The following is a 15,494-nucleotide window of genomic DNA, read 5'->3' on the forward strand; positions in this document are numbered from 1 at the left end:
GCTGCTCAGTGGCAGCGTGCCTTTGTGCAGTGCTAGAAAGCTGCAGATTTCTCAAGGGCAAGACGTGGTGTCAGGGGAGCTGGGAATTCTCTTGTTTCCTTCCTGATGTTCTCTGTCCTTGCGTTCAAGGGCAGTTCCGTACACTTGAACAGCCCTGAGGAGCTAGGGTAGAAGTGCAGCCCTTGCATGCTTCCTGTGAGGTTTGTTGCTCTGTGAGTGCTTTGCCTGCCAAGAACTTTGCCGCCTGTGCTGGAGCTTTCTGCTGCTCTGAATGCCTGAAGCACGGTGAGGCCAGGGAGGGAGGTGCTGCTTCGCTGCTTCTCTGAGAGACATTTGTATTGCAGGGTGGCAGTATAAGTCCTTTGAAGAGTGCAGGAGGTTCGTGGAGCAGAACGAAGCCAACTGCCTTCTCCAGGTGCAGAGCAGCATCCTGCTTGGACTGTATTCGTCCCTGGCTCTTTGGTAAGTTGGAGACTTGCTTTGAGTGAGGAGAGGCCCAGGCAGTGGCTGTGGCCGGGAAAGGGGGAGCTCTGCGTTCATCACATGCCCCCATCCCATGTCCACCAAGGCAGCTGCTTCTGGAGCACGGTGGTGAAAGGGGCCAGGGGGCCACGCAGGATGAGCAAGGTGGCAAGGAGGCCCAGGTTGTGCTGCTGTGGAGCCCTGCCAGGGAAGGATGCCTTGGCGGCATTCAGCCACAGCCTTCCTTTTCCCCTTGAATGTTGGGGATGGACTGGTGTGGCTCTCTCTCAGCGCAGGAAAGCGATGCAGGCTGAATGCTGCCTAAGTGCAAGAGCTTGGCTCGGGGAGGGCATGAGGGCCTGGAGCAACGCTGTGTTTGTGGGAGAAGGCAGCCATTGTCCCAGTCTCCTGCCTAGCATGGCTTGTGTCTCCTGGGTGCCTGCAAGGGACTGGGTTCCAGTCCTTGCAGTTTCCCTGTGGTCTTGCTCATCACTGTGGGGGAGTGCTGAGTGCCGCTGGCTCACAAACAGACACGCATGCGCACATGTTTATAAACAGGTCAAGCAAACTGGAGGGAAGGGGAGCGGAGAGGACCCTGTCGGGAGGGACAGCAGTAGATTCCTGCTCAGCTGTGATGTAGCAGGGAAACGAGAACACCAAGTTCCCGTGGGAGAGAAGGAATTGAGCTACTGCTGCCTGATTACAATACAGTGCTCTCAGTGATGCTTATCAGGAGCAGCTACAACACGCTGCGGTTCAGCCCCCCAGCCCCCCAGTAGGCCCCCAGTAGCTTCCTTGTCCTAGAGGATGCATTGCCTCTGGAAGCCAGGTTGGGGCTGGAGCCTATAGCCTAGGAGACCTCTTGGTTACTTGCTCATCTCTACAAAATGTGCCTGAGTGTGTGTTTGTCTCTGTTTCCTTTTTTTCCTCTGGAAAATGTAGGTTTGCAAGGCTTGGGCAGTGGGACAACTTCCAGAAGCCCTTTGAAAAGGCCAAGAGGCTGCTGAAGAGCACTGGCGCCTGCCTTGTGGCCAGCCAAGCGTGCAGCCGGCTCCTGGAGTGCCATAGCCTGGTGCTGAAAAAGGACATGGAGCACGGCTCGTGGAGGGCCCGTGAGAGCTGCCGCAGGGCCCTAAGGGTGAGGGATGTGGAGGAAGGGGAGGGGCATGCTGCAAGGGCCCTCTGGGGAAAGCTGTGTTGTTAGCAGCAGTGGGTTGACCTGTGCAGGTAGAAGCAGCCATGGAGTCAGGGTAGTGCCAGAGGGTAGCGGCTTAGGGAGCAACATGGCTAAAGACTCCTGTAACAGAGGTGTCAGCAAGAGGGAGACGAGAAGGCAGTCGGGTGAAGGCAGTCTTCCTGGGCATGTGAGAATTCCCTTGTGGGACTGCTTGGCCCAAACAGGAGAGGAGAAGAGCCTTGCTCAGCCATGAGCTAGTGAGCCCTGCTGAAATGCCTGCTCCATAGGAGGTGTTAGGGCTCAGGAGAGATCTGTGTGGTACCTCAGCCTTGCTAGCTGTGCACTCCTCCTTTCTTTGTGGCTGGTTTTCCTCTTTGGGGGTTTGGTGCCCTTCTCTGTGCCAAGCCATCGCTGGGCTCTCTGACTTGTCCTGATGTACCTCTCTGTTGTTTTCTCGGCAGCTTGCCGAAGAGGTTTTCTCTCGGTGCTCCACAAGCCCCGTCTTCTACCCCAGAGTCTACCACCTGAAAGCCTACATTTTCCTGATGCTGGGGAATGAAGAGCAGAGCCTGCTGTGCCTCAACCAGGGCCTCCAAGCCTGTGAAGACCATGGCAACCTGCTGGAGAAGACTTGGCTGGAGATGAGCACTGTAAGTTGCTCACCTGTGCCTTTGAGTTGCTTCCTGGGCAGAAGTTGAGCCTGCTGTAGCAGAAGTTGGGCCGCACTGTACTGTGGCAGGTACCCCCAGAGAGAGCCCCCCGAGAGCTTCAGGGGCATGTGCTCAAAGTCCTGTGAGAGCTGGTAGGTGCTCTTAGCCCTGCTCAAGAGGAAGGTAGAGAGCAGCTGTGATCCCTCTCTGCCAAGTGGGGCTGGACTGGTACGTGAGGAAGCAGTATGCCCTGCAGCTGCTCCTTTGCAGCATCTCTGCTTGGCAGAGTGGTGGTGAAGTGGAATCTTTCCCTGCTCCTTAAGGCAGCTCTGGGAGGCCAGGGTCAACGTGTGCTGAGTCTGAATTGGCCTTGCCTCTCCTTCTGCTCGCTGAGGGGTTTTGGCAGCATGGCTCATTGGCTGATGGATGGAACAAGCTGCTGAGAGAGGCCTTAGTTGCCTTCCCAGGCAGAAGTCATGGCTCTGGAGGTCACGTGTTCTTCTCAGCTCTCACTGTGCCTTTTTTCCCCCTTCCTTTAGGAGTGCTGGTTCACTGGAAAAGGCCGCCTGGGAGATTTGTGGCTGAAGACAGCCCCACATTTTCCCCACCTGAACCAAGCAAAGCCAGAGGTCTGTAGCTCCAGGTACCTGCTGAAGCTGCCAGCACTGCAAAGGGAGGATTCTTCTCCAGGAATTAAATTCTGACACTGCTAGTCCAGGCAATTCTTCCTTTCCTTCTTCCTTTAATATACTCAGCATCATTCTTCGGCCCCCTGCTTGTATTCTGCCTCGTTCTCTCCTTTCCCACAACAATGTTTGCACAACCTGAGTCAAACTGAACCAACACCTACACAATTACTAAGGTCAATACTCAAAACAAAAACCAAAAAACAAAACAGTGTGAGCATTCTGAAGAGCTTAGCATTTAGGCTTCCATTAAGTGAGGAATATGATAAATAAGGCAAAAAGCGCTCCAGAGAAGGTAAAGCTCTGGGAGGTTGGTTAATTCCTATAGTTCTATAGTAGTTCCCAAGTAGTATTCATTCTCCTGGGTAGAGGTAATGCATCAGGCCATTTCAGGCCCGTCTCTGCCCAGCTCTTTGCCAGTTTGGTTCTCCTGTTGGAGTTTCTCCTTGCTGCAGCCCCACGGGATTGGGGGTGGTAGGCACAATGCAACTTCTGTTCTCTCTGCAGGTTTTATGCACAAGGGGATGTCTAGGGTTATACCTTTGTGATGAGTTAGTAGAGCAAAATGCATGTCCTTGGTGGAACTCATGTCTGTTTCTTAAGAAGACACAGATGTTAGGTCCTTGGCAGAGAGAACATTTTAAAATAAAGACATAGTTTACAGCCACCAAAGCAGGGAAGTTGGTAAGAGTATTATGTACTCTTGTCCCTGATAATGAAATGGTAGGTGGTGTTATTTATTTTTTTTTTAAGTATACAGGATGCCTTTATCCAGAGAATGTTAAACTCCCTGTAAGCTGCCACAGGGCCCTCCCTTAATTGGGGAGTACCTTGCTGCCACAGTCGTCCATGATTAATAAAGAAATATAAGTGAAGCATCCCACATACATGATTGCAGACCCATTAGAAGCCAAAGGACAAATTTCCTGTTCCCAGCTGGTTGAATTAAGATGCCCCATCGGTCACGGGGGAATCGCAGTGCGGGCATCCACTTCTCACTGGGTAGAATCTTGGGGGAAGTCCCACTGCCCAGAGCAGGGTCCACACCTTGGGGGGTGTCATTAATCTTTCATAGTTTGCACTGTTGTTCTCCCCAGAAGTCACAGCTTAAACCAATTGCAAGCCCAATCATCTGTTGATCCAGTCAGGATTCAGTATTGCCTACAACTGCCTTGGTTTCCTTTCCATCACTCAGTTCCCCACTGTGCTACCAGCAGTGAGAGTTTCTGCAGTGCCATCTCATCTCTCATCACTCCCTTCCGTCACAGCCCTGCAGTGTGGTGCCTCAAGCCGTAGGCGCCCCAGAGGTTGCCCACTGGTGGGAGGCACCAGCGCATGCTGCTGGGATCGGGGCTGTGCTATCCAGGAGGCCCACTCTTGCCTGCAAGCTGTGACACCTGCTGACTCATCAGCTCCCAAACTGTTGCCACAGGTCTTGAGTAGCAGAAGAAATCCTCAGAGTCGACTGCAGAGAGAATCAGGAAATGCTGTGAAGACAGGCAAAATCAAACAGCTGTGAGAGGGGGCAGGGGGGCTCCAGCAGAGAAGGGGCCAAAGTCCTTTGTGTCTGTGCTGTTGACCTTGGAGTGAATTTGCAGGAGCAGCAGGTGGGGGCCCTGGGGGTGGCACTTGCTGAAATTGTCTGTCTGCAGCCACATTGTGTCGTCCTATTCCTGCACGCTGCAGAGCTCCACAGCAACTCAGGAGGTGTAAGCCTTCAGGAGAGACAAGAAGTCAAGTTCCTGCTGCTTGTGCCTAAGAAACCGCAGGAGGTTTCTTAGGAAGGCAGGGATGAAGCTCACACTTGTGGCCATAGTCACTTCGCATGGGACGTGCTCCAGGACGTAAATCCTGGCGTTAGGCACATCTTTGGTGAACTGCCTTGGTCTCATGTCCCTGTGAAAGAGATGCCAGAGTCCTGCTGCCTTTCCCTAGAGGCAAAGAGTATGGTTTTGGGGCCTCAGTCCTACCACCAGCTGCGAGTGGCTTCAGGACCCCATGCATGTGTGCGTGTGACGGTCCTCGGTGGCAGTGCTGCTGCCTCCGGCCTACAGGATCTTTTGCAAGCCCAACCTTGGTGAGGGTCTGGCCCGGGTTAGTCCCTCTCTCACTACAGATACAGAGACACTAACTCTGCACTGGGAAGAAGAGAACAAACTCTGAACTGTAACTGCCCTAAGACTACTGTAACCACCTACACACTGAGGCTACTGTAACTGTTGTCCCAAAATCTGGGTTCTGCTACCCGGTGTGCAAGCAACCAATAGACACACAGGGTCGAGATATTTGTTTATTTCATTTCTGCACAGAGATGGGGGCTAGGTGGTAAATCCACAAAGCTAGCACACCTTCTCCCCCTCTCATCATTGATTTATACACACTTTCCAGGGAGTATTTTATACAAATCTTTCTATTGGTTACAGTTTCATTACCTCAGGTAATTGCTCTGCGCTTGCGCTTTCACATTCTTGTTAATTAGCATAGGAAGCGAAGAAGAGGCGGTAACATCATTATTATCTCATTTCCATCTCATTATTCACTTAGGGGTGTGAAATTTAATATGTTAATAAGCCTTAATGAGCCTGCAGTCACTCCTGGGTTATTCTGCTGTTTTTGTCTTACCTACCCCTCGTATTCTTCAAAGCGCTGTGGTTTCATCAAGGTTCTTCAGCCGGAGCTGGTTATCCTTTGCAGTACTGTTTTTCTCTCCCCCTTGTCCTTGAGTCTTGTTGACTCTTTGCAAGGTTTTTCTCACAGTATTTCTCTAACATCCTGAGATCCCCATTAGTCCAGTCCCTGTTTGTATCATCTAGTGGGGTGGGAAGAGGTTCAGTGGGAGGAGAGCAAGAAGTGTTTGAGACATGTTTCCCTTTAAGTGCCATGCTGGATGTGCTAGAGACAGGTGGCTGTGCTGGACACCCCGGGCGTCTGACATGGACCTGCCAGCCCATTTCTGTGTCATTAAATGAAGTATCTGCCCTGAACTGGCAGATAGCTGTTTTTAACATTGAACTCTGCGTGTGTCTCAGCCTCACAGTGAGTGGAGCTCTAATTGTAGCAGGCATCTAGTGTCATTTCAGATGGCCAAAGAAATTCCTCACCTGGCCCCATACAACGCTCCAGGAGAATGCGGGTCTCCCAGTTGCTGCAGCAAAGCAAGTCGTCATTGGTACATGCCTTGCACCAACTTTCTCTCTTCAACTGTCACCAAGTGTTTGTGTATGAGCAACTGACTCCCACCCTCCATCTTCACTGATTGCAAAGGGAGCGCAGACAAGGAGCTCTCATGCAGATACCTGCCGATTACGGGGAGGCATGGGAGGAGGCGTAGGAAGATTTTCCAAATCAGAAACTGGCTACACTGCTGGTGTTGGCAACAGGGTTTTGGATTCTATGGCCATGGAACATGGTTTGAAGACCAACAGCTGGTGGGGAGATATGATACTCACTTCATCAAGCAGGGCACATTTGCCTTTGCAAATAGGTTGGCCAGTCTAGTAAAGAGGGCTTTAAACTAGGTAGGAGGGAGGAGGGGCTTGTCATACAGACAGAGTAGACAGCAAAATACAAGTTGGGTTGGGGGGCCTCCAATGGGTAAATGCAGCTGGGGATGTGCGTTTGAGACATGGCTATGGGTGACCCCCGTACACCCTTCATGGGAAACCTGCAGGCATGACCACCTCTCTGAAATGCCTGTACACCAACAGACGCAGCATGTGGAACAAACAGGAGGAGCTGGAGATCTGTGTGCGAACGCAGGGCCATGATCTCATTGCAATCACAGAGACATAGTGGGAAAGCTGACATGACTGAAATGCTGTCATGGATGGCTACGTGATTTTTAGGAGAGACAGGCCAGAAAGATGATGTGGTGGAATTGTTCTTTATGTGAGAGAGCAACTGGAAGGCATCGGGCTCTGCCTAGGGTTAGAGGAGGAGCCAGTTGAGAGCTTATGGGTAAAGATCAAAGGTCAGGCTAACATGGGGGACACTGTTGTGGGTTTCTACCACAGGCCACCTGATCAGGAAGAGGAAGCTGATGAGGCCTTCTATAAACAGCTTGAAGTAGCCTGAAGATCACAGGCCCTGGTTCTCATGGGAGACTTCAACCACCCTGACATCTGTTGGAAGGACAACACAGCAAGGCACAAACAGTCCAGGAGGCTCCTGCAATGCACTGATGATAACTTCTTGCCACAAATGGTGGAAGAACCTATGAGGAAGGGTGTCCTGCTGGATCTTGTACTTACCAACAGAGGAAATTGGTTAGAGATGTGAAGGTTGGAGGCAGCCTTGGCTGCAGTGACCCTGAGATGGTGGAGTTCAGGATCCTGCAGGAAAGAAGCAAGGCAATAAGCAGGACTGGAGCCCTGGACTTCAGGAGAGCGGACTTTGGGCTGTTCAGAGACCTATTGGTGGAGTCTCATGGGTTAAGGCCCCAGAAAGAAGAGGGGGGGGTAGTCCAGGAGAGCTGGCTAGTATTCAAGCATCACTTCCTCCAAGCTCAGGAACGGTGCATCCCAAGGAGAAAGAAGTCCAGCAAAGGGGGCAGGAGACCTGCATGGGTGATCAAGGAGCTCCCGACAAAACTCCAACAGAAGAAGAAAGTACACAGAATGTGGAAGAGGGGACAGGCTACTTGGGAGAATTATAGGAATGATGCCAGAGTATGTAGAGATGCTGCGAGGAAGACTAAGGCCCAGCTGGAATTAAGTCTGGCAACGGATATCAAGGACAACAGGAAGGGCTTCTTCAGATACATCAGCAGCAAGAGGAGGATGAGGGAAAATGTGGGCCCGCTACTGAATGGGGTGGGGGCCCTGGTGATAAGGGATACAGAGAAGGCAGAATTACTGAATGCCTTCTGTGCTTCAGTCTTCACAGCTAAGGGCAGCCCTCAAGAATCCTTCAGCCTGGATGTAAGGGAGAAAGTCTGGAGAAGGGAAGACTTTCCCTTGGTTGAGGAGGATAGGATTAGAGATCTTCTGGGCAGGCTTGACATCCACAAATGCATGGGCCCGGATGGGATGCACCCATGGGTACTGAGGGAGCTGGCGGAAGTTGTTGCCAGGACGTTCCCCAACATCTTTGAAAGGTCCTGGAGAACTGGAGAGGTGCCTGAGGACTGGAAGAAAGCCAATGTCACCCCAGTCTTCAGGAAGGGCAAGAAGGAGGACCCAGGTAACTACAGGCCAGTCAGTCTCACCTCCATCCCTGGAAAGGTGATGGGACAGCTCATTCTGGGTGTCATCTCCAGACATATGGAGGAAAAGAAGGTGATCAGGAGTAGCCAGCATGGATTCACCAAGGGGAAATCCTGCTTAACCAATCTGATAGCCTTCTATGATGGAATGACTGGCTGGGGAGATGAGGGCAGAGCAGTGGATGTTGTGAACCTTGACTTCAGCAAGGCTTTTGACACTGTCTCCCATAACATCCTCCTGGATAAGCTCAGGACATGTGGGTTAGAGAAGCGGACAGCGAGGTGGATTGATAACTGGCTACAGAGGCACATGTTGGCTGGCCACCCTCTGTGATGCATCGGGGGAGGGGGGGTGCAGCATGTCACAGTGGCTTCATCCTCTGTGGTGGAAATGAGGGTGTCCCCAGTGCTGTGCTGCTCTGACAGGGAGCAGGTGTCTGGAGAGAGAAGGGCTTTGCATAGGGAGCCCTGCCAAGATAGGGAGGAAAGAGTTAGACGGGGCATTTGTGCTGGGGCAGTGGCAGTGGGCACGGGAGGCAGCGTTAGGCAGTGTTCGAGAGCAGAGCAGCAGGCACAGGCCCTCAATGAGCAGGGGAGGCACTGCAGGAAGTGGTCTCAGCACCAAGGCAGGACAGAGGAGGTGCAAAGCAAGGTCAGCAAGTAGGGCCAGAGGAAGGCCAGCAAGAGCTCTGCGTACCAAATGGAGGTACAGCTGCTGAGTGCTTCCATCAGTGGGTGTCCTGAGGTGCAGGCTCCACTGCCCCTGGATGTCCTGCAATAACTTCCTGCTCGATAGCCGTCGATAGCCCTGCTGCCCACGCAGGGGTGTGTTTTTGGCCAAGGACGGCCTCCAGGGAGCCTGCAGAGAGCCCTTGGCTGCAGCCAGCTGTGAAGCCTGGCAGACTGGCAGGGGGGCCGGGAGCCTCTGCCTCTTCTGCTGCCTTTGGGCGTTGTGACTGCATTGTTGGTTGACAGCACGGTGGCATCAGGAACCTGGGGCCACACCGCAGCCTCTCCTGCCAGGGGTCTGCTGGCCCAGCACCAGCGGGAGGTACAAGGCCCCTGGGGTGACAGCCCTCATGCAGCCCCTGTCACCAGGATGCCAGGGCAGCTGAGTCTCTCCTTGCGTGGCTGTGCGTCTCATGTGGGTGGCTGGGAAAGCCTGCTGGGCTCCTTCCTCTGTGTTCCTGTGCACCAGGGTGGCCCTGACGCCACAGAAAGGGCAGGAGTCCAGCCACATCCTGGCATGGTGAAGTGGCTTCTCCCACAGCTCCACAAGCAGCCACGTAGATGAGCAGAGCTGGATAGTGTACCAGCAGCTGGGCAGGGGGGATCTCCTGACAGAGGTGGGTGTGGTGGAGGTGAGGTGCAAGCTAAGTTCTTCCAGGCACCCGAGCATGGTCTTAGGTGCCATGGGTGCAGGTTCCTCTGCCTACCTGCCTGCCTCACAGCAGCAGTGCCAGGGCCCGAGCCAGTACGGTTCTCTGTCTTCAGGACAGAAGAGCAGCAGGTCCAGGAAAGCAGTGCTTTCCTAAACACATGTTCCCGTTGGGCTCAACCTCATGAAGGTCACACAGTGGCTACTGTGGCTGTCAGCACAATACTGTGCACTGAGATTGCTGCTGCCAGGCCTCCCAGCTGCTGGTGTATGTCGTTTGAATCGCTGGTGCATAGGATTCTCCAAAATATCGGGACCTAAGCCACATCTCTGCAGTAGACTCATGAAGCAAGCACTTTCTGACTGACCAGCTACCATCAAGTCTGTTGAAGATAGTCAACTCATGGAGCTAGGACGTGCTTACAGGTGTGCTCACAGGTGTGCTTAGCTGTCTGGGTGAGGTGGAACTCAAGTCAGCTTTCATATTCAACTCTCTGACATTGATGTAGGTGACCAGAGATTGAGAAGCTTCTGCCCCAGACAAGCTGGCCAAGCACACGAGGGGATTTATTTATTGTTAATGGATAAAGCCTTTTGTGAACAACATTGTCCTGGCTTCTCTCCTCCACCTCTCTTAACAGTGTCAATGAAAGGAAACGGTAGTGAGCAAGGCTCTGGAAGCACAGAAGATTGAACCCTTTCTGGAGCTGGAGCCTGTAGGAAAGTTCTGATTTTCCAAGCATCGTGGGCAGTGCTGGGAGTGGTTGGCATAGGTGGCATTTCCTGCAGTCAGCCTCTCTACTAAAGCTAGCACTCAGCCCCCTCACGGCTCAGCAGGAGGTTCCTGGGGCCTTGCACGTGCACCACTGCCTTCTTGTGTGCATGCCACCGTGTTGGGCAGCTAGTTGCACAAGTCTCCAAGAGCTGGCCAAGACCTCCTTTGGGCATGCCTGGTCTTTTTGGAGGAGACTCATCTGGATATGTGCGGGCCCATTTTGTCATTGTAGCTCTGCTATTGTCCTAGCGCAGCAAGGGCCTGCTTCTCCCTCCGAGACTGGGAGGTGGGAGCCAAAGACAGTCACATGACTGGCATGGGGGAGAGATCAGCAGCCAGGGCCCAGCCCACAGTACCCACCTGAGGTGAGCGAGGCCAGCCCAGAGAAGAAAGTCAGGTTCAAGCATGTATCCAGATCATCTGTCATGTTCATGGTGATGAGACAGGCAGCGATACCCAGAGTACCTTTTTTGGTACCTCACCACCTGGCCTGTAGTGCCTAATCGCCTCACCTAGCCCCTGCCCAGCCCAGGCTGTGCCCCATGCAGGCTTCAGCAGACACCATGCTCTGGGACCTGTCGGGGGCCTCATGTGGAGGAGAAGCCATGCAAGGCTGGCCTTTTCCCCTCCATCAGGATATGGAGACATGCAAAAGGATGGAGCTGGTCACGGACCACCCCACAGGTGGGATGTGCTGTCAACCCTGGAAGGGCTAGCCTGGAAGAATGACCATGGGGAAACTTCCCCACTGTGTGCATATGTAGGGAGAAGATCTGTGGGAGATCTGGCAGTGAGTCCGGGGACTGGCAGAGCACATGATTGCAGCCCCAGAGTGTGTTCTCTGCACACTGACCAAACTCCTGCCAAGGTCAGACATGCATATTCCATCTTGTCAACAATGTCGAGCTGCTTCACAGCCAGTGGCTGCTCAAGCTGAGCACAGCTGAGATAAGGAAAGAGTTCTGGCAGATTTAAGGGGTCCCTAGGGTACAATGAGTTAAATGTCACCTGGGTTTCTGATTCATACTTCCAGCAGCCTCCCATCAGGAACCCTCCCAGGCACTTTCTGGGACTCCCCAAGCAGTTTGGAGTGTAAGTCTTTTATTAAATCTATCCTGATTAAGCTCCCCTGATCCTTGAGTACCCACTCTATGCTGGTATCTGACCCTCCTTTTTCTGCCTTGTGGTCACAGCACGCAGTACAGGGAACAACCTGAGCTCTTCTCCTCTGCACTCGCCATGTCTTCGTGTCTTTCCCAGGAGCCCTGCATTTGCCCTGCAAGCACACGTCTCTGTGCTCCCACACTGCCATTCATGTGCAGCAGCTGCCTGCTGGCATTTTCACTCACTCAGGCCCTGTACTGCCCAGCCCAGCTGCTCCCCATCTGTCCCCACCTCCTCTGCTCTCTCTCCAGCCCACCCAGCAGAGCAGCTCAAGATGAGGATGACCCACTGCAGTGCCCACTCTAGGGAGCTGGAGAGCTCTGGATACGCCCGGCAGCCCAGGCATTCTGAAGAGCACAGCAGCTCCTGGGGGGCAGAGAGGTGTGTCAGCCTCCCCATCAGCTCCAGGACTGTGGTCTACTGTGGTCTAGCAGTGGCACAAGGAAATGGAGGCCAATCATTCCACTGATCCCATGTCCAGGAAATCCTTAACCTGGCTGCCTTCAGCCCTTCTGGCCAGCCCCTTTCCCCAGGACAGCATGAGAGTGCAGGCCCCAGGGCTCCTCAGGCAGCTCCAGTGACACAGCAGCCTGCCCTGAATTGACACACATAGCAACAGGTTTTCATTTATTTCTCCACACAAGCACGTGATTGCTCCTTTGCTCTTCTCTGCAGGCATCCTTGCTCTGTGGAGAGCCTTTCCCCAGATCAGTGGGTGCATGCTGGCCCAGTCAGCCATTCTTGCACCCCTTCCTTGGGCTCCATGCAGGACCCTGGTCTGGTGGTGCTGCTCTGCAGGGCAAGAGGACTGTGGGGTCCCAGGATGACTCCACCTCGGCGATGCTGATCAGGGCAGAGGCTGCTGGGTGAGCATCACTGCATCTGACAACCTTCCACCCAGAATCTCCAGCTGTGGCCATGAAGGATGGATGGAGCAATCACAGGGCATTGTACATTGCTCAGGATGTGTTCAGAGGTGTCATTAGACCCAGCCCACTCCCTCTCCTCAGGGACATGTGGGGCATTCCTTGCTTTGGCCCTTTACATTTGCTTTTCTCTCCTTGGTTTTGAGAATCTCCACTCACTGCCCATCCCAGGCACACGCTGCCCCTGGAGATGCCCTGTGCTCTCTGGGTGGCTCCATATTCCCTTCCAGAAGGACGGCCATCTGTCACCAGCCCTCCAATATGTGGGACAGTCCCCAGCACACACTTCTTGACCACTCACCCTCTCCAGGGACCCTGGGAACTCGCAAGTGACAGCTAAATCCAGCCCTCATTCCCACACACATCACCCAGAAGAGATGATGCCCCTTAGCCCACGGAAAAGATAAGCACAACAACAGGGCCTTTTTGGGTGTAATTCCCTGAGCACATTCTTGGCTCCAGCTCTGGAAAAAGACCCCATCATTCAGGCACAGTACTCAGAAGACCCTATTTTATTACAGAGATGCTACTTGGGAGGCCGGCTCCGACACAGTGATAGGCAGATTTACAGAAGGCCTCTGTGAGAAAGACAAGGTTTGTGCCTCCAGAAATGTGGGAGGAATTCAGACATCTCTGCACAAACATGATTATCACAGACAGAACTCCCAAAGCACAACAGCTGTGGAGATGAACTGGGAATCAGTTGTGAGGAGAGATGGTGGCAGGTTTAGTTCAGTTGGTTAGAGTGTGGTGCTGGTAACGCCAAGGTCGTGGGTTCAATCCCTATACAGGGCTATGCTGAGGGCTAGACTGGATGTCCTCCAGAGGTCCCTTCCAACCTTACCATTCTATGATTACTGCTGAAGTAGTACCATGTGAATGAGTTTCCTCACTGCCTCCTGAAGCTCCTTGTTCCTCATGCTGTAGATGAGAGGGTTCACTGTTGGAGGCACCACTGAGTACAGAACAGCCACCGCCAAATCTAGAACTGGGGAGGAGATGGAGGAGGGCCTTAGGTAGGCAAAGATGACAGTGCTGACAAACAGGGAGACCACAGCCAGGTGTGGGAGGCACATGGAAAAGGTTTTGCCCCAGCCCTGCTCGGAGGGGATCCTCAGCACACCAGTGAAGATCTGCACATACGATAGCACAATGAAAACAAAGCAACCAAAGATTAAGCAGGCAGTAACCACAATAAGCCCAACTTCCCTGAGGTAGGATTCTGCGCAGGAAAGCTTGAGGATCTGGGGGATTTCACAGAAGAACTGGTCAACTGTGATGCCTTGGCAGAGTGGTAGTGAAAATGTGTTAGCAGTGTGCAGGAGAGCATTGAGAAACCCACTGGCCCAAGCAGCTGCTGCCATTTTGACACAAGCTCTGCTGTCCATGAGGATCCCGTAGTGCAGCGGTTGGCAGATGGCAACGTAGCGGTCATAGGCCATGACAGTGAGGAGAGAATACTCTGCGGAAAGTAAGAAGACAACCAGGAAGACCTGGGCAGCACATCCATAGCAGGAAATGGACCTGGTGTCCCACAGGGAATTGGCCATGGATTTGGGGACAGAGGTGGAAATGGAGCCAAGGTCGAGGACGGCAAGATTAAGGAGAAAGAAGTACATGGGGGTGTGGAGGTGGTGGTCACAGGCTATGGCTGTGATGATGAGGCCGTTGCCCAGGAGGGCAGCCAGGCAGATGCCCAGGAAGAAGGAGAAGTGCAAGAGCTGCAGCTCCTGCGTGTCCGCAAATGCCAGGAGGAGGAACTCATTGAGGGAGCTTCTGTTGTGCATTTGCTTCCTCTGAGCATTGGAGACTCCAAGGAAAAACAGACAAACAGAATTTAGGACAGACTTCTCTGAGCAAAGCTTTCTCATAAAACCTCCCAAACACAAACACACATTACCTTTCCCCATCTCAGCAGCACCATCACTCAGCTCTGGTTGATTTTGCTGTGAAAAGAAGTGCTCTCTGCCCATGGGTTCTCGAGGAATCAGTCCTGACCTACAGCACAGTACATGGGAACAAATGTGACTAAGATTTATATACCCAGGTCTGGTCAGATTTAATTCACTGATAATTTTGAAGGGATTTCAGCAACTTCACTCCCAGGTCTAAACAATATGGGTTCATGAATAGTTTTAAGGCTTTTCTGATTTCCTTCTGCTGACCCTGTTACACCAGAGGAAGCTTCATGGAGATAGAAATCCCCAACATTACTACTGCACTCAGAGTGACCAGCTGTGATTCTAGAGGGGGGAAAACACTCGCTCTGGTGTTAGTGCAGAGGGAGGAGCACTGGCCTGTCCACCTGCCTTATTCTCAGATGCGCTGTGCTCCCACCTCTGAGGTGAAGCACAGTTGCAAAAAGTTTCTATTTCATGTCACCAAAAAAGAAATGGCACTGCGGAGAGCAGAGAAATCCACTTCCAAAGTGCCCATCAGCACTCCTTAGGAGGGTATTTGGGGGGGGGGTCCCAGCCCTTCCCTTCTGGCCACCAACACATTGGGCTCCTTCCAGCTGCCCACAGCCAGCCTCCCAGCAGCATTCCCATGTTCTCAGTATCTAGGTGACTTCTCCCTGGGGCACCTGGGTTACACCCAGCTGCAAAGAGAGAGCTGTGCCCTTCTGGAAGGCAGCTTGCAGCCCAGCCAGACATCCCAGGGAAATGGCTCAATGTCCTACAGATGCTGAGGCTGTTCGGAAGAGAGAGTTGGCTCATTCCTGGGAAACTGCATTGTCCAGAGCCCCACAGGTTAGAGGGAGACTTGGGTACCTCATTCTGAAAGACACGTCTGCATGGTAGGACCACATGGCTGGTGTCAGCCATGCATCAACCCCCTCCCGCCTCCCCCTCCCCCCCCCCCCCCCGCCATGCTTAGAGAGCCCAAGGGGAAGGACAAGGGCAGCATGGGCAGGTAGGAAATGGAACAATGTCATGATATTTGTGCCAAGGGAGGCAGGGACAGGGAGGGATAGAGACACACTCAGGAGTGTTTCCTGTCCTCAATGTCTGGCTGCTGAGGAAATGACTCATGCCCTGGACTCCACAACCTTGAGAGAAGAGGGCTGTATTGG

The 15,494-nt window shown here is 53.1% G+C and overlaps 2 protein-coding genes across 2 annotated transcripts in view; one reads left to right on the forward strand and one right to left on the reverse strand.

The window, feature by feature from the left end:
• LOC134154603 (adenylate cyclase type 10-like) overlaps positions 1–4,688 on the forward strand; it is a 30,221-nt gene extending 25,533 nt beyond the window's left edge. Inside the window, exons 31-35 of the mRNA XM_062601280.1 lie at positions 345–462; positions 1,405–1,600; positions 2,101–2,289; positions 2,829–2,932; positions 4,628–4,688. Of these exons, the coding sequence (XP_062457264.1) occupies positions 345–462; positions 1,405–1,600; positions 2,101–2,289; positions 2,829–2,932; positions 4,628–4,688 (668 nt within the window). The remainder of the gene's footprint in view (positions 1–344; positions 463–1,404; positions 1,601–2,100; positions 2,290–2,828; positions 2,933–4,627) is intronic.
• An 8,587-nt stretch (positions 4,689–13,275) lies between these two features.
• On the reverse strand, positions 13,276–14,208 carry LOC134154604 (olfactory receptor 14A16-like). The gene has a single exon (XM_062601281.1). The coding sequence runs from the start codon at positions 14,206–14,208 to the stop codon at positions 13,276–13,278; it is 933 nt and encodes a 310-aa protein (XP_062457265.1).
• Positions 14,209–15,494: the final 1,286 nt, after the last annotated feature.

This window comes from Rhea pennata, unplaced genomic scaffold (genome assembly GCF_028389875.1).
Source record: "Rhea pennata isolate bPtePen1 unplaced genomic scaffold, bPtePen1.pri scaffold_32, whole genome shotgun sequence".
Lineage (NCBI taxonomy): Eukaryota > Metazoa > Chordata > Aves > Rheiformes > Rheidae > Rhea > Rhea pennata.

Coding starts and splice junctions, on each gene's coding strand:
- LOC134154604 (XM_062601281.1), bottom strand. CDS start 14,208: ATGCACAACAGAAGCTCCCTCAATGAGTTCCTCCTCCTGGCATTTGCG.